Below are 21,245 nucleotides of genomic sequence, written 5' to 3' on the forward strand. Positions count from 1 at the left end.
TGATCCCATGTTGCCAGGGCCAGATTCATTCCTGGGAGTCAGTCATCTCCCATGCCACCAGGGAGACTTTCACCCCTGGATGTCATGTCCCACATAGTAGGGAGGGCAATGATTTCACTTACAGAGTTGGGCTTAGAGAGAGTGAGGCCACATCTGAGCAACAAAGGAGGTTCTCCAGAAGTAACTCTTAGGCATACCTATAGGTAGGCTAAGCTTTTCTGGTACCTACATAAATTTCACCACAGTAAGCCTCAGAATCATGGGCTTGGCTTATTGATTAGGGTTTCCCTAATATTTGACAGAGTATCAGGGGATTCCCTGATGGTAAAGTTGAATAGTTCTATATATTTTCTCCCATCCCTGAAGGGACTTTGCCAATACTTTTTGATTATTTGCTTAATATATTCTAGGATGTGTCTAGGCATTACATAAGTAATGCAAGATTAAAGGCCTTCGTTCTTATTCTGGGCTCCCTGTGATTCAGTTGTTCAAATGAGCAGTCCAGACAGGTTGAGTTAGATTATGTGCTACAGAAAATTTAAGTTCCAGATAAAATAAAACTTTCTTCCTTTGGCTCAAAGAGTAGGTGCAGTTCTAAAATATAGACAGTGTCTTCCTTACCCCTGTGTTCTGAATTACCTTAAGCCCAATCTGATCAACTTCATTCTTATCTCTAAATACCAGGTTATAGATATATAAAACAGCCTCTCAAAATCCAGAAATAATAATTACAGTACCACTCCGGACTAAATGTGACTGCTGTAAGAGCTTACAATCTAGGCCCTGGTTTTCTTACAAGTATTTTCTAAAGGAGACCATGCAATAATTGTTCTTTTGTTTCTGGCTTATTTTGCCTCACCAATTATCCCTCAGGTTCATTCACATTGTTGCATGCCTCACGACTTCGTTCCTTTTTGTAGCTGCGCAATACTCGATCATATGTATACACCATTGTTTGCCAGTCTACTTCTCAGTCAATTCATCCTTCAGCCACCTACATTCATAGGCATCATGCTATGATGCCCAGAGTCCACAGTCCATCAACACTCAGTTTTAGATCATTTCTTTGTTGCCAAGAGAAAGAAAACCAATAAACAAACATACCCTCACCAAATAGGAAATCTAAGCCTCCCTTAACTCTTGTCTGTCGCCCCATTATTTTTTGAACATAGCTCATATCGTGCAATAGCAGTTTTTTGCCCTGTACCCTGGACTTAAACCCTCTTTGTACTTGCATCATATCTTTGAAGTAGTTCTTGCAAGAACTTATTTATATTTCTAGTGTTAATTAGTGGGACACAATTTAATGGATTGTAAAATCACTTTCAATCTTGTTCACCTTCATGTGATAATATTACCTATAGATCCATTAGGAAACCACCTTCACTTCTATCTATTCCCTTACATTTGCATTCAACCTCATTAGCTAACCATTCATCCATCTCTAGCTTCTATGTATCTCTAAGTCTCCTATATTCTATATTATAAGCTTCTGATTTTACCTTTAACATGATCATAAAATCGGAGACATAGAATATTTATCCTTTTTTGTCTGGCTTATTTCACTAAACATTATGTCCTCCAGACTCATCCATCTTGCCATGTGCTTTGGGATGTCATTTTGTCTTACTACTGTATAATATTCCTTCATATGTATATACCACATTTTGTTAATTCACTTTTCTATTGATGGGCATTTGGATTGTTTCCATCTTTCGGCGATTGTGAATAATGCTGCTATGAACATTGGTGTGCAAATGTCTGCGTCACTGCTTTCAGCTCTTGTGGGTATATACCAAGTAGTGCTGTTGCTGGGTCATAGGGCAAGTCGATATTTAATTTCCTAAGGAATTGCCAGACTGTCTCATAGCAGCTGTACCATTATACATTCCCATCAGCAGTGCATAAGTGTCCCAATTTCTCCACATCCTCTCCAACATTTATAGTTTTCTGTTTGTTTAATAATAGCCATTCTTATAGGTGTGAGGGGGTATCTCATTGTAGTCTTGATCTGCTTTTCTCTTATTGCTAATGAAAATGAGCATCTCTTCATGTGCTTTTGAGCCATCTGTATTTACTCTTCAGAAAAATGCCTATTCATATCATATCATAGCCCTTTTTCTTATTGGGTTGTTGGTTCTTTTGTTGTTGAATTGTATGACTTCTTTATGTATACAGGATATCAGGCCATTGTCCAATGTGTGATTTCCAAATATTTTCTCCCATTGAGTTAGTTGCTTCTTCACCTTTTTGACAGACTTTTGAGGTGCAGAATCATTTGATTTTGAGGAGTTCCCGTTTACCTTTTTTTTTTTCTTTGCTTGTGCTTTGAGTGTAAAGTTTAGGAAGCTGCCTCCTATTACTAGGTCTTAAAGATGTTTCCCTACATTTTCTTCTAGAAGCTTTATGGTACTAGTTCTTATATTTAGGTATTTGATCCACTTTGAGTTAATTTTTGTGTAGGGTATAAAATGTAGGTCCTCTTTCATTCACTTGGCTACTGATATTCAGTTCTTCCACACCCAGTTATTAAAAGGATTATTTTGTCCCAGTTCAGACGATTTGTCAAAAATCAGTTGACCGTAGATTTAGTGGTCTGTTTCTGTGCTCTCAATTCAATTCCATTGGTCAATACTTTTATCTATATGCCAGTACCATGCTGTTTTGACTACTGTGGCTTTATAATAAGTTTTAGAGTCAGAGAGTGTTAATCTTCACACTTCTTCTTCATTTTTAGGATGCTTTTAGCTATTAAAGGTCTCTTTCCCTTCCAGATGAGTTTGGTAACTAGCTTTTCTAAGTCTTCAAAGTAGGTTGTTGGAATTTTGATTGGTGCTGCATTGAATTTATAGATCAGTTTGGGTAGAATTGACATCTTAACTATATTTAACCTTTTTGTCTCTAAGCAGGGAATGTGTTTCCACCTGTTTAGATCTTCTTCAATTTCTTTTAGCAATGTTATATAGTTTTCGGTGTACAAATCCTTTACGTCCCTAGTTAATTTTATTCCTAAGTACTTTATTGTTTTAGTTGCTATTTTGAATGAAATTTTTTTCTTAGTTGACTCCTCAGTTAGGTCATTGCTTGTGGATATAAATGTTATTGATTTTTGCACATTAATTTTATATCCTGCCACCTTGCTGTTTTTGTTTATTAACTCAAGTAACTTTGTTGTAGATTTCTCAGAATTTTCCAAGTATATCATGTCATCTGCAAATGATGAAAGTTTTACTTCTTCCTTTCCAATTCGGATGCCTCTTATTTCTTTGTCCTGCCTGATTGCTCTTGCTAGAACTTCTAGTACAATGTTGAATAATAGTGGTAACAGAGGACATCCTTGTCTTGTTCCTGATCTTAGGGGGAAATCTTTCAGTCTCTCTCCATTGAGTATGATACTGACTATCAGTTTTTCATATATGTCCTTTATCATATTGAGAAAGTTACCTTTGATTGCCATCTTTTGAAGTGTTTTTATCAAAAAAGGATTCTGAGTTTTGTTGAATGCTTTTTCAGCATCAATTGAGATGACCCTGTGATTTTTCTATTTTGATTTGTTAATGTGCTGTATTACATTAATTGATTTTCTTGTGTTGAGCATCCTTGCATTCCTGGTATAAACCTCACTTGGTCATGGTGTATAATTCTTTTAACGTGTTGTTGGATTCGATTTGCTAGTGTTTTATTGAGAATTTTTGCATCCATGTTCGTTAGGGATATTGGCCTGTAGTTTTCCTTTCTTATAGCATCTTTACCTGGTTTTGATATTAAAATGATATTAGCTTTATGAAATGAGTTAGACAGTGCTCCCTTTTCCTCTGTGTTTTGGAAATGTTTGAGCAGAATTGGTGTTAGTTCTTTTTGGAATGCTTGATAAAAAATCCCCTGTGAAGACATCTGGCTCTAGACTTTTCTTTGTAGGAAGATTTTTGATGACTAATCGAATCTCTTTCTTTGTGATTGGTTTGTTGAAATCTTCTCTTTCTTCCCGAGTCAGTGTAGCTTGATTGTGTGCTCCCCAGAATTTGTGTATTTCATCTAAGTTGTCTAATTTATTGGCATTTAGTTGTTCATAGTATCCTCTCATGATTTCCTTTATTTCTTCAGGGTCTGTGGTAATGTACCCCTTCTCATTTCTGATTTTGTTTATTTGCATCCTCTTCTCTTTTTTTCTTTGTCAGCCTTGCTAGTGGTATCTCCTCTGATGTTTTAATTTGGTCATTAGGCTGAGCTATAACTTTTTGCATCGTGATATGCTTAATGATCTTCTGTGTCTTCGCAGCATGTAAAATCATAATTTGTTTACTTCAGAAGTTGATTTTCTTTAGCAGTCTAAAGCCTTGTATTTGTGGGGTAGTTGTGGAACAGGATGCAGGGTATGGTTGGGGCACGATAATGTGGTGATGTGTTGTAGCGCAGGGATAGGTGTAGGTTGGGGATGCACAGAGCTAGAGCAGTGGGTTGGTGTTGCACCTGGCCTAACACTTTTTGAAAGCTGTTGGAGCTATCAAGGATTTATTAACATAGACTTTTGGCAAAAGAGTTAAAAAAAAAAAAAAAAAAAAAAACTTCTCCTAACTGTTTAAAAAACAAAGATAGAAAGATTTGAAGAAACATTGAGGTATGGAGATTAATTATCTAAGCAAGCTTGAATGAGTGAAAAGTAGAGTCTTAGTCAAAGCAGACTTGCTAAGGTCAGCAGAAGTACCAGAAGGGAATATTTTTTTGCTAAAAATTGAAATAACTATTTTTCAGCTTTATTTTTGTTTCATTCAAGGATTTTTTCCTTGCAAAGGTGTTTTTCATGTGTACCTATAATGTGATTAATCCATTATTCATACTAAATAAATATTGGTTGAAAGAATGGATTTGTACATTGAAACCGTGATAAATGATATAGCATGAGTTAGTATTGATGGAAACCTTTATGTAAAATATTTCTAAAGTCAGAATTCATTCTCATCCTGTGTACTATATTTTTGGACACATGGTGACCTTCAGATGTTGAAAAGAATAATAAGCTAACGAATAATGATCTGTGAAAAACTGTCAGTGAACGAGTATTATAAAACATATCATATCTGCAAATGTTTGTTTTATGTTGCAATTCCCTTAAAATTTTGAAGCCTAAAATGCTCTTTAAGGATCATTTGTTTAGTTAGTCATTCATTTATTCTTTCTTTCTTTTTAAAGGATCTTTCCAACAATCGTCTTACAATTGTTCCTGCTAGTTTTTGTTCTTTATCCAGTCTGGTGCGACTCAACCTTTCCAGTAATCAACTGAAGAATTTACCAGCAGAAATAAGTAGAATGAAAAGTAAATCTTCTCTATTTTTTAATATGTACAAATTTGCAGTTGGTACAATTTACATTTAGAAAAATATTTTTTAAATACATTTAGAAAAATAAAGTACTAGATTTCATGGTGATAAATCCAAATGATAGCAGCTTGTCAGATTTTCTCCTGGCCATTATCCAGCAACTGCCTAAAGAACTGCCATCAGGATACTTTGGCATATCAGAAAGAGCAAAAGAAAATAAGATTATGTATCATAGTAACATTACATACTTGAGAAATTAAGATTTTGAGCTATTTCCTACCTCTTCATTCATTCATACATTCATTTAACATTCACCAAGAGATATTCCCCTCTATTTAGATATACTCCTGTCTAATGATGGTTTATTATAGTTATTGCCACCTTGTGGTCCATAAGTAATGTCAAGTTATAGTCTTGTTTTTCCTGAAGGTCCAAATTGTCAATTCTTTTAAAAAAATAAAGTGTCAAAGTTTAGTGGTTCTGTTAAAGTTTACTTTTTAATCATCTTTAAAGTATTGAAGAACTAATACTAAGGGATTTAAAAAATAAAGGTGCTTTTCAATACTTTTTAAATAAGTTTATTTCATCATCTTAGAATTCTTAATTTAGAGTCCAAAATTGTTAATTTTTTTTGTTTAAAGACAAACTAGTATTATTGCTTGATGGCTGTGTTCTAAATCAAATGTAGACCATTTATCTTACCTAGATATGTTTTGCTAGTCATAAGTCTTCAATTTTTTTAAACCTCCCTCTGTATAGGAAATAATCGAAGTGATTTCCTACATTTGATACTAGATTATTTTGAGGTATATTTGTAAAATTGTGCTGTTTTACTTTAGACTAACAGTTATTTGTCATTTATAATAAGACTGCATCTGTCATAAATTGACTTTACATTTTTGGAGAGACTTTACCTGCCTTTGCCATTTTTCAATAAGGATATTAGATGGTAAAGCTAATTATAAGATATCTAGAAAAAGGATCAGCATGTTTTTTTTTTCATAAATTGTGTCCTCATTTCTTGAGATAAGAGTTTACCAAAAAATCAGTAGAAAAATATTTTGAGTTTACAGCAATGTTTTTAGTACACTGTATAATTAATGGTTAGATTCTTTCCCTTCATCACGACAGTGATAGTTTGAGGCTATCCCCGGTAGGACATATCGTTTTATTTCACTGCCAATGACTGGATTCTAATAATAGCATCTTACATTTGTATGGTCTTTTGCAACTCAAAATGTTTTGCATATATGTTTACCATCACATCAGTTCTATGAGGGAGATGGGACGTATATTATTTACATTTTAAAGATTCTTAAATTTAGGCTTAAAGATGATATAGTAAATTTTTTCTCACCAGATCTTGAATCCTCTTACTCGATCCCTATTGTTTGTTCTTCTATAAACTGTTTCTATCTCAGTCAGTGCTCTTAAATGCAAACAGTTGTGAAACTTATAGTTCCTAACTTTCAAACAGCATTTTCTTTATAAAATTTACTGGATTTGGGGAGTATCAGATTGTGACATTTGTCTAATGATTTAGTCAAATAATATATAGATTATTATATTATTAGTTTAAAGTAATACTGTTACATTTGTTTTGAAAAGCAATTAGCTGCTACAAACACTAAAAGAAAAAGTTTAAGGAGGTATATAAATCCAATTTTGGATAATGTTAAAACTGGCCCTCTTAAAGTACAGGATAAAAATTATAAAATGATGTTCTGTACTCAAATTGTAGGGTTGAGAGTAAGCATGTGGAAAATACATGGTGGCCATGGTAAGTAGAAATCTATAATATGGATTAGGGAGAAAACTGCTTATTTAAGTCTTAAGGGAAGGAAAACTTTTACTTTTTTCCATTTTTGTATTTGGTTCCGCCTTTTAAGAAGGAAAGAACCAAGGGGTAACAGAGAGATTACAAAATAAGAGCATTCTTCTTGAACTATACTAGATATTCTTATCAAAAATGCTAACTAAGACATTAAGGAGAGCATGTAAATTAAAAAGAAAAAGAAAGTAGAGAAAGAAGACAGATGGAGAGGAATGAAGAGAAGTAGCATGGAAGGGAATAGATAGAAATTCAAGATATTTTGCCAGAAAGTCAACTTGCTTGGAAATATAGATGTTTTTAAGCCCCTATTGACCAAAATGCATGCATATTTATATGTCTTTAACTACATTTAACTTTTTTGTTTTTAAATATGCATAATAACTAAGGTAAACACTAATATATCTTAGTAAAATGTTTATACATTTGAGAGCGTGATAATGGTGTGAGAGTACTTTATTTTTAAATCTGTTACAAAGATGACATGGGCTGTTATTAAATGTTAATTGTAATATAATTTCTCTTTTATAATTAAATGTAGAAACAGTTTACTTTTATTTAGTTCATTAGTATTCTAGTGTTCCTGATTGTTATAGCAGTATACCATGACAGAGGTTCATAAACCCTTCTGGTGATTACATGTATTTTGAAGATGTATACAACTATAGGCCAATACTTTTTTTCTTTTTTATTACTGTACTTTTTTTAACCTGCTATATATTACAGGATTGAAGCATTTGGATTGTAATTCAAATCTCTTGGAAACGGTACCATCTGAACTGGCTGGCATGGATTCACTGGAATTACTTTATTTGCGGAGGAATAAATTACGTTTTCTGCCAGAAATTCCTTCTTGTAAACTATTGAAGGTACTGTTTAGTTGATTATTAAATTACTAACTATTTCTCAAAAGTTAATTACAATAATTAATTTTTAGGTGTGCTAATCTTGTTTTACATTGGGAATATATTGATTATAAATACTGCATTTTTCCTATATTAATATCTTAAAGAACCTTAATATGAGCAATAACATTAAAGGTTTTGTTAGTAATAGATATTTTTAAAAGAAAAAATTATCTTTAAAAATTGGAATTTGTCCATTTCATCTGAGGAGTAGTTTACAGGTAGAGGAGTAGTAGATGATGAGGCTATAATGGAAATTGGGGCCATAGATAGGGGATCTGGAATGCCAGTAAGGAATTTGCACCTAATTCTGTTTAAAAGTAGCCAGCTTCCACGTTTATCTGATCATAAGCAGGTCTATTTAAAATTAATTACTTTCTTTTGGTCTTAAGAATACAGTACTAATGTTATCTTCTAAATTTGCCATGCTTTTCTTTTCTTTATGCATGAGTGTTAAGTGAGTTTCTTTTAAGCAGAATGATGGCAGTGATAAAAAGAACTGAAAAAGTTATTTACATAGATTAACTAATTATCAGTCTGGTAAATGTTGATTCTATTAATGGGGAATTATATATAGTGTTCACTAACTAATGAATGACAAACTAAACAGTATAAAATAACTTTTTAAAACTGATTTATTTTAAACTTTATTTTTTTATAACATTGTTAGATTTATAATTTTATTCTATAAATGTAACTACTTTAGGTTGGCAGAAAATTCTTTACGATTTTATTTTTTGACATTTTTCTTTAGCTAATATAATTGAAAATTTAAGAATTTAGAAAATTGTAGGTTTTTTTCTATGTGTTTCTTGAATGATTTGAAATTGAGTACTCCTGATTTTATTTTTATTATCTGGTATAAAATTAAATACAAAAATGCACATAACTGATCTTTGGTTTTGTAGGAATTACATGTAGGTGAAAACCAGATTGAAATGTTAGGGGCAGAACACCTTAAGCATCTGAATTCTATCCTTGTGCTAGACCTGAGGGATAACAAGTTAAAATCTGTTCCAGATGAAATTGCACTACTACAGTCTTTGGAAAGGCTTGACCTAAGCAACAATGATATTAGCAGGTAAGTTGAAGGATCAAATGAATAAGAAATAAAGTGTTTGCATTTGGTTATAATTCATAAGTTAAAATAGTTAAAAGAAATATGCAGAGGTCTCTTATTAAAAATTGAATTCAATAAATATTTATTTAGCATGTATCATGTGCAGATATACAAATTACTTAGATTTTGTCCTCAGCAGCAAGCTTAATATGCTGATAGAATCAGATGTATTTACAAATTACTCTGCACCCTCTAGAACACAATCAGAAGGACTAGATTTTTATCTGTTTTGTTTATTCTTTCATTTCTAGGTCCTAGATCAGTGTTTGGGCTGATCAGTGTTTGGGCTGATCAGATAGAAGGTACCTGATAAATACTTGATGAAATTGCTAAATATATGTAAAACCATAAAAGAAATGTAAAATGCTCTGAGGACTTATTGAAAGGAGTCAGGAAAGATTTCATGAGTGGGATTAGGATGAAGCAAAGTTTGTTGCCTAGAGTGCAAAATTTAAGAAAGTGCTTACTCTGAGGTCATGCCTTACCCTAGTCCTGTCATGGCCATCTTTGAAGGATGACTGGGATTTGCGAGTGCAGAGCTAAGATGGTGAGAATGATCCACTTGACTGGAGGAAGATAGCACAAACAAGCTTGAGAGGTAAACTGAGGCCACATGGAAGAGACCCTAGAAATGCCTGTGATGAATCTGTTTTCATTAGTTGTGAAGTAGAGAGCAATTGAAAGATTATGAGCAAAACCAGCTTTGTTAAAGTGTCATTTGAAAAACAAAAAAAATGAGGTGTGTTGGGTACATTGAACAGGAATGGGTTTGTAGGTGGGAGATCTAAATAAGACCATTTGAGTAATCTAATAAAAGTTTTCACTAGGGAGCAGTTGCAGTATTCAATTCACTGTATTGACAGCTTTGTAGATTTATCTCATGTAATGAGTACTTGAAATCTGGTGGCAGTGAGAAGGGAAGAAGAGGAAGTTGTCAGAGGGATATTGAGTTAGACTAGGTAGAATTTCTCAAGTGATTGATAGTGTTGCAGATGGGGAGGAGAGGCAGTGAGTAAAGAATCATAAAGTGTTATAGAGGGGGCCATGTTCTTGGTGACTCCCATGTCCCTCTGTGCAGGCGGGTGGCCCCCGAGAGCGAGTACCTGCGAAGGTGTTGATATCGTGATGAATAGAAACTTCTGGAAGAGCCACATGTTCCTACCCAAAATCTTTATCCGCAAAATGTCGCCTTCAGAAGCCAAGGACAAGCCTGAATGGCAGTGTCCCTTCCTTCTGGATGAGGAGATAGTGGCCACACTGTAAGAGTGGAAGATGCTCTTCATCCTGTGCGACCAGCTAGAAAACGGCAAGTCCATGCTGGCATGGGTCATCATGGACAGGTACTGAGACGGCACAATAGATGGTGTCTGCTGATGCTTATAAGATTCCCCGTGGAGCTCCCAGAACCTTTCCCAAGGAGTACAAGCAGCCTGACGAGAACCTGGCTGCCTGCTGCCACCAGGATGTCAGAGTTCTTGTGCTAGATGACACTAACCATGAGCAGAGCAGCTGCAGCAGCTCTTTGAGATGGCCAACCAGTACCTGTACCAGGTGGTGCTGGTGGAGCCCAAAATGGAATGGTGGCTCAAGAAGAACCACCAAGCTCAAGAAGAACCAGTGTCAGCTGTCAGGCAATGAGCTGAAGAAGCTGAAGCCTGAACTAGAGACAGACTTCTTGCTACTCTATGTTAGCTGGTTCTCAACCAAGCAGAGTTCTGAGAACCTCTGGCCAGGCCTTCCTGTACAAGCTGGGGAGCCACAAGTCCTTCAAGAAGGAGCTTGGACACTTTGTCTCTAGGGAGAAGATTGAACTTGTCACCAACTTTGTGAAGAAACCCCTGGGCATCCTGCACTACACAACCAAGTTATGTGACTACAGTAAGGCCACCAGGGCAGATGAGTATACCCAGCAGGATGTGGTGAAGAAATCTTACTCCAAGGTCTTCAAACTGATCATCTCTACTCTCAGTGTGACATCTAAGATGACCGGAGCCCAGGTGGAGTTGAGCGATGAGGAAATGCCATTGTGGCCAAATGTTATGGACAAGGTTTCACCCTCTGACAGCCTGCCCCCAGGGAGCCATACTTAAATTGCCCTAGGCTGTGTGAATGACATAGAGGCCTTGCAGAGGGGCACTGACCACCTAGAGATTGTGTGGCAGGGGAAGGGGGGAGGGGGTACCCCAGGTGAGGAGGTGGGTAAGCTAAACCGGGGCAAGCTCTATACCCTGGGCAGTGGGTGCTAGATGCTGAGGCTGGTCAAGAAGATAGAGATCAGGGCCTACGTGCTACTACTGGAAGGGTGAACACAGCAGTCCATAGGGGGGTGCCTTTCGGTCCTGCACCATCATTTGAATGTTCTCACTCAGTATTGCCCTTTGCTGTTTAGAAGGGGGATGGGTAGGGGGAGGGAGACATGCCCTCTGCACCATCTTGGTTTTCAAGTCTTTTTTTTTCTCAAAGTTAACCTGTAACTTTTTAAAAAAACTTGTAAAATACCTGTCCTTTTCTACATGCCCACCCTCTTTTCCTCTAGCACTCAAGTTATCAACACTGGGGAGGTAGGTAGGCACCATCGAGAAATCTGGACCAAAACTGCCAGAACTGGGCAAAGCTGGGCCTGAAGCCACAGCCAGAATCTGCTTCCAGTTACTGGCTAGCCCAGCCCCTACCCGCAGATGTGCTGCTCTGCTAGAGCTGGGCTAATGACCTTAGAGCTGCAGCTACTCTGCTGACTGGTGTCAAAGGTAGTGGGGCTGGAGTGGAAATCAGTGTTGGATTTGGTGGGGAGGATCCTTGGGCTTTGATCCCATTTCTTAATTATTACAGCTCCAGGAAGCCTGGGACTCTCTACCACAATAGAAAAAGGGGTTTGCCTCCCACTTTTGGTCCTAGGTCCCTGTCTCTCCTTCTTCACCCCTTAACTAGTTAACTGTTAGATAACTAAGAAAGAAAAGAGAACAATAAACAGCAGCCACATCTCAGGCTGGTTACTGATCTCACCCCCAAAAGGAGACAGGGTAGCCACTGTTCCAAGGGTGCAGGTTCTGTTGTGTAAATGGGGAGATATCAAGGCCAGAGAGACAGAGCATAGGGGATGCTTCAGTTTTGTTGTCTGTCCAGACCATCTTGCCACCATTGGTGCATCTAGAGGCCTCTGGGCTTTCTTTAAATGTGGATCAGTGTGCTGATTAAGGCTGTTTATCAGTGGCTTTTAAGGATCAAGTCCCACGTGTTGCCTCTGGGAAGGGGTTTTAGTATTCGTACCTGTGCTGAGGTTCTTGGGGTGCCCTCTGCTGCCCTCTGCTCAGTAACGGCCTTACCAGTACCTGGTTGTTACTCAACAAAAGTGCTTGGGGTATAAGTTACCTTCCTAGCTTTACCCAGCTTCACCAACTCATAAAACTGATAGATGAAATAAATCACGTTAATCCTAAAAAAAGTTATAGAACCATAATATTTAGGAATGGAATTATTTTCAGATACTAGAATAAGACTCAGATTTACCTATGATTATATACCAATTATATGTCTGAGGTTTTGATCTTGGATGCCAGAAAGATGGGATGCTTTTCACAGAAGGAGAAAGTTAAGACACATTTTTTACTTTGTGTATATATATTTAAGTATTTAAAAAAATTAGAATTGTTTTCACAGTGAATATAAGGCATATGGTACATCTTGACCATAGATTTAAATACTTTGATAATGACCACTCTTTTTACTCATTTCTATATATGACAGTGTTTGTAAGTGATCTGGCTCACCCTAAAAGTACTTTATCTTACGGGTAATGAATGGAATAGTATCTTGCCTTTTGTAAATATTTACATGTAAATATTTTCCTCATGGCAGTTTTAGTTTACTGAAGGAAAGCGGTGGGAAGCAAACATTTAAAACAAAAATTAAACCCAAAATTAACTAAATAAAGTAAATGTCTATTTAACTTTGAATGATAGTGCTTTCCAAATTGGTTATACTATTTTAATTCTCACTAGTGGTATATGATAATTCCTATTATTAATAGTATTTTGGTTAACCATATAAGTATCTTTTTCACTTTTTTCAGTTAGGAAGTCCTTATGGGCCAGGATCTTGATATCCCTATTCCATTGTAGGTGCTTTATAAATTTTAATGAGATTGAATATTTCATGTATAAACGCAGGTTATCTTTTTGTGTGTCAAAGTTTAAAAAATGACTTCTTATTGAAAGAAAACATGAATTGGTGATTAAAAATTATGTTTTTCCTTTTGCTTGTTTATTTTTCATTTAGAAAGAATTTTGTTTACTCATAGGGCAAAATTAAAGCATTTTATATCAGTGGGGCATAGTTGTCTTGAATCACAGATTAATGCAAATCTGTATTTTAGAATGTTTACTTTTTAGCATTAATACCATTTAGCCAATGTTATAGCTCAAATTCTTTTTTAGCAATCTCTAAATGACAATTTAAAAATAAATCTGGTTTCTCTTTTACATGCTCAGCATTCATTTAAAAGGGAAATACTGAGACTATTATATAATGTATATTTGTCATATCTTTTTGTGTTTATGCTCAAGTATTTGGTGGAATCATATTTAATGTCTTTCCTAAAGTAAATTTAATCTTTTGTAGTCTACCCTATGCATTGGGAAACCTTCATTTGAAATTCTTGGCGCTAGAAGGAAATCCTTTGAGAACGATTCGAAGAGAAATTATAAATGTAAATATATTTAGAATTCCACTTTTTGTGTTGAATTTAAAACTCAGACATACATGTTGATCTGTAAAACTACAAGACATGTTTTGGTGAATGTGTCTTTCTCTCCACCCTTTCAGAAAGGAACTCAAGAAGTCCTAAAATATCTACGAAGCAAGATTAAAGGTACTTTTGAATTTTCTTCATATTTTGTAGGGTATGAAAGATGATAAAGAGTTAGTAATAAATAAGTTTAAATGTTCTGGGTATAAACATTTAGAGAAAATTGTCTGGTCTAATTCTGAATCCATGGAGACACATAAGTGTATGCTGAGGTTATAAAGCATCCTTAAACTCAAGATAATGTCTATTTTTGATCTATTTTATTTGTGAAAATACAAATGATGATAAGGATTCAATAAACACCTAGTACTTTGACTTTGAAAAAGGAGCAAAACTTGCCTTTCAGCATATTTTGGGGTTCTATTGACTAAGAAGAATATTCCCAGTTATTTGAGTATTTACTGTTCATGCATAGCTTTATAAATATCTGAAAAAATTAAGACAAAACTTGTGTTTCAGGATATGCTAATGTAGCATGTACATTCACCTGAAGTGAAAAATGATGTATAATTTAATTTTAATTGTTAAAGCTCCACCAGAAGTGTGCCACATCTCAGTTCTTATTTCACATCTGTCATTATTAGCTACAATGTTAAGAAAAAAGTTAGTAGTTGTGATTGTTGCTTATCAAACCACTCTAAAGCTTTGTGAATTAATACAGCAATTGTTTGGGATGGGCTCTGTTGGACAGTACTTCTGGTCTGGGCCAGGCTTAGCTGAAGCTTAATTACACGTCTGCAGTCAGCTGCTGGTTGATGGCTTTGTTCTCAAGTCTGGCACTTGGTTGGCTGTTAGCTGTAATACTGAGATTCATGTCTCTTGTCATCCCCCAGCTTATCCATATGGTACTAATTGCAGGGACCTCAAGAGCAGCATGAAAGAGGGCAAATATCAATGCACAAGAATTTTTCACATCAAGTTTGCTATTGTCCATTATCCAGAGATCATAACCTTGCCCAGAGTCAGTGTGGGAGAACAAGGTGGAAGAAAAATCGGCAGTATTTTTATTTTTAATATTTACTTTAGAGAAAGATTGATACATGCCTTTATTATATAAATTTAGTTGGGTCTTTTTTTCAAATCATTAACTTGTAGCAAGCCATCAGATGTCTTCATTTAGTACTTCACTGTATTGCAGTTTGTTCTTGCTTGTCAGAATATAAGGACCTGGCTCATCTTAAGCATTTAGTAAATGTTGGTTGATTTAGAAGATTGATGGACAGGTAGATGAGTAGTAAATTCATTGCTCTGGCTTAAAAAAAAAAAGTTCTTTGAAGGTGAAGAAATTGAATTCAAAGTTAACCTGTTGGGCATATTATTTCACTAGTCTACTTTTTTTTTTTTTTTTTTTAAATACATGGGCAGGCACCGGGAATTGAACCGGGGTCCTCTGGCATGACAGGCAAGCGTTCTTGCCTGCTGAGCCACCATGGCCCACTAGTCTACATTTTTATAGAGTAGTCTGACATTGTATTCTTTGAAGAGTCTGACATTGTATTCACTTTGACTACGTTTCCAAAGGTATAGTCCCCTCTCCCCCCTTTTATGTGGTAACATATTCATTGTGTTCTAGTGTGGAGCAGTATCCTCTTTCTCCTTTTTTAATTATAAGATTTGGGGGTGAGATGGGAGCATTTTCAAAGTGGTAAATTGCATGCTATCAGTTTTTCTTTTAAGAACTGTTTTAGTTCCTGAGTAATATTTTTGTTTCCAGTCCATCTTCTGTGTGGCCTTCAGATTGATTTTATTAAAATAAAAATTTGATGATGTAACTTCCCTTGCTTAAAATCTTTTAACGTCAACCCTGTATAAAGAGAGTAGGTTTAAACAATGTAATGTGAAAGTATTAGGTGCCTAGTCTTTCTAACGTCTTCCTTAGCCATGTCTGACTGCTTCAATTATTATAGTACATGCCATGCTCTGTATTTTACTTCTACCTGAAATAACTGTCCCAATGCCAACTCATTCTTCTGAATTCTGTGTAAGCATTACAAACTGTAAGTCATTTTCCCTAACTTCTTTCCATTTTCCTAGCATATTTAATAGCTTATTCCTCTGTAACCACTTTGATTTGAAAGCTTTTTACTGCGTTTGTGCAGTGTTGTAATCATTATCATTTAAAGTAATATCTTCCTTCATAGGCTTTTGAGGCTTTTGATGATGTCATCTTTATATATCCAACACCCACCGTAGTACTGTATTGCCAGTCAGCTAAGATTAAATAAATAAGATAATTGTATAGTTCAGCACTTTCCATTTTCTGTCTTGCCCTTCAATGAAATTATAAAAATAACTTTCTAAGGTTCTTTTTCCCTGTCAATGCAAGAGTTTCCTTCCCTCTCCAAATATACTTTTTTTTCAAAAACACATTTGGTTATCAGTTAGATGAATTGGTTATAGGTCATGTCAGAATAATCATATTTTTATGAACTCAAAAAGTCAGGATGAATCATGTAAGTTACATTTATGTACAAACTCTGTGCAAAGATGGCAGATTGAATCTATGCATCTAATTTCATTCTGTTCAGAAATCCCACTAAAAGAATGGTAATGGACATGTTTTTAAAGGCATATACCTATAAAGATAGGGAGAATGAGTTGAAAGAAAGCAATAATAAATATTTGGAGATTGGAAGTAAGTGAACAAATGGTAATAGTAGATCAGAAAAGGCTAAACTGGTAGGTCCATTGCTATAGTCTTCTGAATACATTTTGGTGGTTCAAATGCAATGGCATTTGGTTTAAAAACCATTATAGAAGTCAGGAAAAATCTTAATTCAAACAATAGTAAGTATCTTAAACAAAACTCTTTTTAGATATTTTCAGAGTAGTTTCATTTTTTGTTTTATAAATAATGACAGCCCCATATAGCACAATATTTTTAACCTCGCACAAAGGTGGAATTGGAAAGCCACATCCTGGCCAATGCTTGTGTTAGACACAGCCATAGTATATTTGAGCTGGAGGAGACCTTAGAAATTGTATTGCTCAAATCTCAAACAGAGAAATCCAGAAAAGCTAATTGAATTTCATGAAATTTTATAACATTTGATTGAGCGAACAAATGTTTAATCATTTAAACATTTTTAATAAGTATTTAAACAAATAGTAAGTACTTGGTACTCACTGTGCTAGGTGCTAGAGATTTATGGGGAGCAAAATTCCATGGTTATTCTTAATTCGCTTTATATAATGCATCCACATAATTGTTTTTCATATAATTATTGCAATTATAAGTTCCTTGTCAGCATATGCTTTGAACAACTATATTTTGAAATCTGAAGAATCTGCTATTTTCTAATGCTCATGCTCCTAGTGATGGAATTGAAATACAAATCTCAACTTTCAGGCCATTCGTTATAAAGACCTTTGAATTGTCTTTGTTGGAAAATAAACTCATTGGTATTTTATGGTGCAAGTATGGTTGAATATATTAGGGTATATACTGAATTGTTGTGATGAAAAGACCCCAAAATGCTATGGTTTAAGCAAGGTAGAAGTTTATTTTAACTAATAGTCCAGACGTAAAAGGTACAGGGCTGATAAGTGGTTCTACTATCTTCAACATGTAAGCTTCTGTTGGGAACTAAGACATCTACTCCAGTTCTTGCCATCTGTCAGCCATCACTAAGGGCCAAGAATCCAAATCTCTATAAGGACAAAATCCAGAAGTATCACACATCACTTCTGATCCTATTCCTTTTGTCAGAGCTTAGTCACATGGCCATACACGTAAGGAAAGCTGGGAAATACAGTCTTTATCTGAATTCAATACAGGAGAGGAACAAAAATTGGTGAAAACTAGCAGTATGCCACAGTAAGGAGTAATTTAATGGTCAAGTGTCAGTTGAATCTTTACTGTGAACTTGTCTGTATTTTCTTGTTCATTTAAAGTTTTCCTCTTTATTTCCCTCTTTTCTCCTTATTTTTGGGGTAGGGATTTTTTTTTTAATTTAAAGCAGGACAGTAAACCAAAGGAAAAACCTATGAAAGCCAAATATAAATAAGGAGTAGCTTTATTTCCTTGTTTAAGAGAAATAAAAGTAGAAATATCTAGTTCAGCTTTTAAACTTAATGAGAGAAAGTATACAAATGCCCAAAGCCTGAAATTTACTTACTTTTTAAAGACATTTTCAGCTTGTTGTTTTGCTTCTTGCCTAAGTCTGATCAGTCATTTTATTAGCATCTATCATTCTTCCTTCTTTCCCTAGTTGCCCAATCACATTTTAATAATCCCTGGAGATCTACTGACATAGCTTCAAGGGCTTAGTTCTCATCTTTTCCATTTTTCTTGATATTGTACAGGTGTACATACTTAGAATATAGCATGACTCCTTTGAACTTCAAGATAGAATTGTTTCAAAGCATATGTTGACAAGGAGGTTATAATTGCAATAACCGTAGGTAAAACAATTATGTGCGTGTATAACCTAAGGGGAATTATAATAATGAGAATCAGTACGTTTCTTCTGAACTGGTCCTCAACTTTGCACATATGTAGAAGTAAAGGTCCCAACACAATTTCCTTATCAAGGTATAAGTTTATTTTCTGTAAGCAGTAGAACAGTTTCTCAGTGAGAAAGAACATAGTACACACATCCCTAGAGGCACGTAAGAATCACCTGTGGAGCTTTCAAAAAAAAATACAATGCCTATTCCAGTTTTCAGACCAATTATATCAGAATTTACGGAATTGGGCTCCAAGCCTTTTAAACAAGAGAGTAGAAATGGATTCAATTGCCTCTGAATATCCTAGAGCTCTTTGAGGAAAAAATTGGACCATTTCATTATTTTTTTCCTCTTCAGCTTTTCTCCCTTGTCCTTATTAACTACTATTTTCAGTTTATTTAACTGATGAAGAGTGAAGACTGTTGATCATTCAATTCTAGAGATATTGGTAGAATGAGATAAAAATTCTGTGCTGAAATTTGGAGACTTTATAATAGAAACTAATTGTTTACTTTGAGGATACTGAACAATCTAGAAACATGAAGTTATTTACTATTTAAAATAATGTTAGAATTTTTGAAAACTATTACAATTGTCTGCAATGGTTTTTGTCTATGGTGTTTCAATATAGAAGCATGTCCTATACATTCTTCAACTCTTTTGGATGAAAGAAAAATCTTTTTTGCTTTAAAAGCTTAATTTTACATGTGGATTAATTTTTAGTCTCCCCAGTGTCCATACAGAAGTCTAATATTCAGCTGGGATTAAGATAACTTCCTGTAAAATACTCTTATTTATCATTTGGCATGAAATGTAAATTTGTCCTATAAATCCTATTTGCCCTAAGAATGAAACTATGGAATTATTATTATTCTTTTAAAAACTCAGTCTTTTGCTAAACCCAGAGTACTTAACCATAATTTTCTACAGATGATCAGTTTTTTTTTTTTTTTTAGATTTTAAATGATGTGTTTGCTATATTGAGCCTATATTTCCCTGTCTGCAAAGTAAAGATATACCTTCTTAAAAGGTTTATTTTTAAGAATCAGAATATCCTGAGGTGGCATATGTGAAAGCACCATACAGTGTCCTTGACACATCTAGAGACTATTTAACATTCTTTTTTTTTTCAGTGTTTTAACATAATTGTGTTACAGTTAGGTAGCATTGTGCTGTCCATTTCTGAGTTTTTACATTCAGTCCTGTTGCACAATCTGTATCCCTTCAGCTCCAGTTACTCAATATCTTACCCTATTTCTATCTCCTGATGGTCTCTGTTACCAACGAAATTCTTCAAGTTTATTCACTAATGTCAGTTCATATCAGTGAGACCATACAGTATTTGTTCTTTTGTTTCTGGCTAATCTCACTCATCATAATGTCCTTAAGGTCCATCCATGTTGTTACATACTTCATAACTGTATTCTGTCTTACAGCTACATAATATTCCATCGTGTGTATATGCCACAGTTTGTTTAGCCACCCGTCTGTTGATGGACATTTTGGCTTTTTCCATCTCCTGGTAATTGTAAATAATGCTGCTATAAACATTGGTGTGCAAATGTCCATTTGTGTCCTTGCCCTCATGTCCTTTGAGTAGAGACAGCATATAGATGGGTCCCATTCCCTAATCCATTCTGCCAGTCCATGTCCCCTGCTTGGGAAGCTTAATCCATCAACATCAGTGTTCTTACTGCCCAGGCTTTTTGCCTTTTGGCTTTTATATGTCCTTCTAATTTTCCTTCTTTTTACCTTTACTCATGGTCTTCCTTTCTACACTCTTCTCCACACCTCTCTCTCCTGCCTTCGTATCTGTCTCTAGTGCTCCCTTTAGTATTTCTTGCAGAGCTGGTCTCTTGGTCACGAATTCTCTCAGTGATTTTTTGTCTGAAAATGTTTTAATTTCTCCCTCATTTTTGAAGGACAATTTTGCTGGATATAGAATTCTTGGTTGGCAGTTTTTCTCTTTTAAGAATTAAATATACCATCCCACTGTCTTCTTGCCTCCATGGTTTCTGCTGAGAAATCTACACATAGTCTTATTGGGTTTCCCTTGTATGTGATGGATTGCTTTTCTCTTGCTGCTTTCAAGATTCTCCCTTTCTCTTTGACCTCTGACATTCTGATTAGTAAATGTCTTGGAGTACATCTATTTGGATCTGTTCTCTTTGGGGTACGCTGCACTTCTTGGATCTGAAATTTTAAGTCCTTCAAAAGAGTTGGGAAATTTTCAGTGATAATTTCTTCCATTAGTTTTTCTCCTCCTTTTCCCTTCTCTTCTCCTTCTGGGACGCCCACAACACGTATATTCGTGTGCTTCATATTGTCCTTCAATTCCCTGAGTCCCTGCTCATATTTTTCCATTTTTTCCCCTGTATTTTCTTTTTCTTGCTGGATTTCAGATGTTCCATCCTCCAGTTCAGAAATCTATGTTCTGTCTCTCGAAATCTACCATTGTAGGTTTCCATTGTTTTTTTCATCTCTTCTTCCATGCCTTTCATTCCCATAAGTTCTGTGATTTGTTTTTTCAGACTTTTCATTTCTTCTTTTTGTTTGTTCCTTGCCTTCTTTATATCCTCCCTCAATTCATTGGTTTGTTTTTGATTAGGTTTTCCATGTCTGTTCATATATTCTGAATTAAATGTTTCAGCTCCTGTATCTCATTTGAATTGTTGGTTTGTTCCTTTGACTGGGCCATACCTTCAATTTTCCTAGTGTGATTTGTTATTTTTTGCTGACGTCTAGGCATTTAATTACCTTGATTACTTTATTCTGGAGATTGCTTTCACTTCTTTTACCTAGGGTTTCTTGCTGGATG

At 35.1% G+C, this 21,245-nt stretch overlaps 1 protein-coding gene and 1 pseudogene across 1 annotated transcript in view; both read left to right on the forward strand.

Moving 5' to 3' along the window:
• Nucleotides 1-21,245, forward strand: part of LRRC40 (leucine rich repeat containing 40) — a 75,674-nt gene that overhangs the window by 35,465 nt on the left and 18,964 nt on the right. Inside the window, exons 5-9 of the mRNA XM_077120633.1 lie at nt 5,191-5,314; nt 7,876-8,018; nt 8,963-9,135; nt 13,792-13,879; nt 13,996-14,041. Of these exons, the coding sequence (XP_076976748.1) occupies nt 5,191-5,314; nt 7,876-8,018; nt 8,963-9,135; nt 13,792-13,879; nt 13,996-14,041 (574 nt within the window). The remainder of the gene's footprint in view (nt 1-5,190; nt 5,315-7,875; nt 8,019-8,962; nt 9,136-13,791; nt 13,880-13,995; nt 14,042-21,245) is intronic.
• Nucleotides 9,142-13,735, forward strand: LOC143650168 (2',3'-cyclic-nucleotide 3'-phosphodiesterase pseudogene; annotated as a pseudogene).

This window comes from Tamandua tetradactyla, chromosome 11, assembly GCF_023851605.1.
Source record: "Tamandua tetradactyla isolate mTamTet1 chromosome 11, mTamTet1.pri, whole genome shotgun sequence".
Classification (NCBI taxonomy): Eukaryota; Metazoa; Chordata; class Mammalia; order Pilosa; family Myrmecophagidae; genus Tamandua; species Tamandua tetradactyla.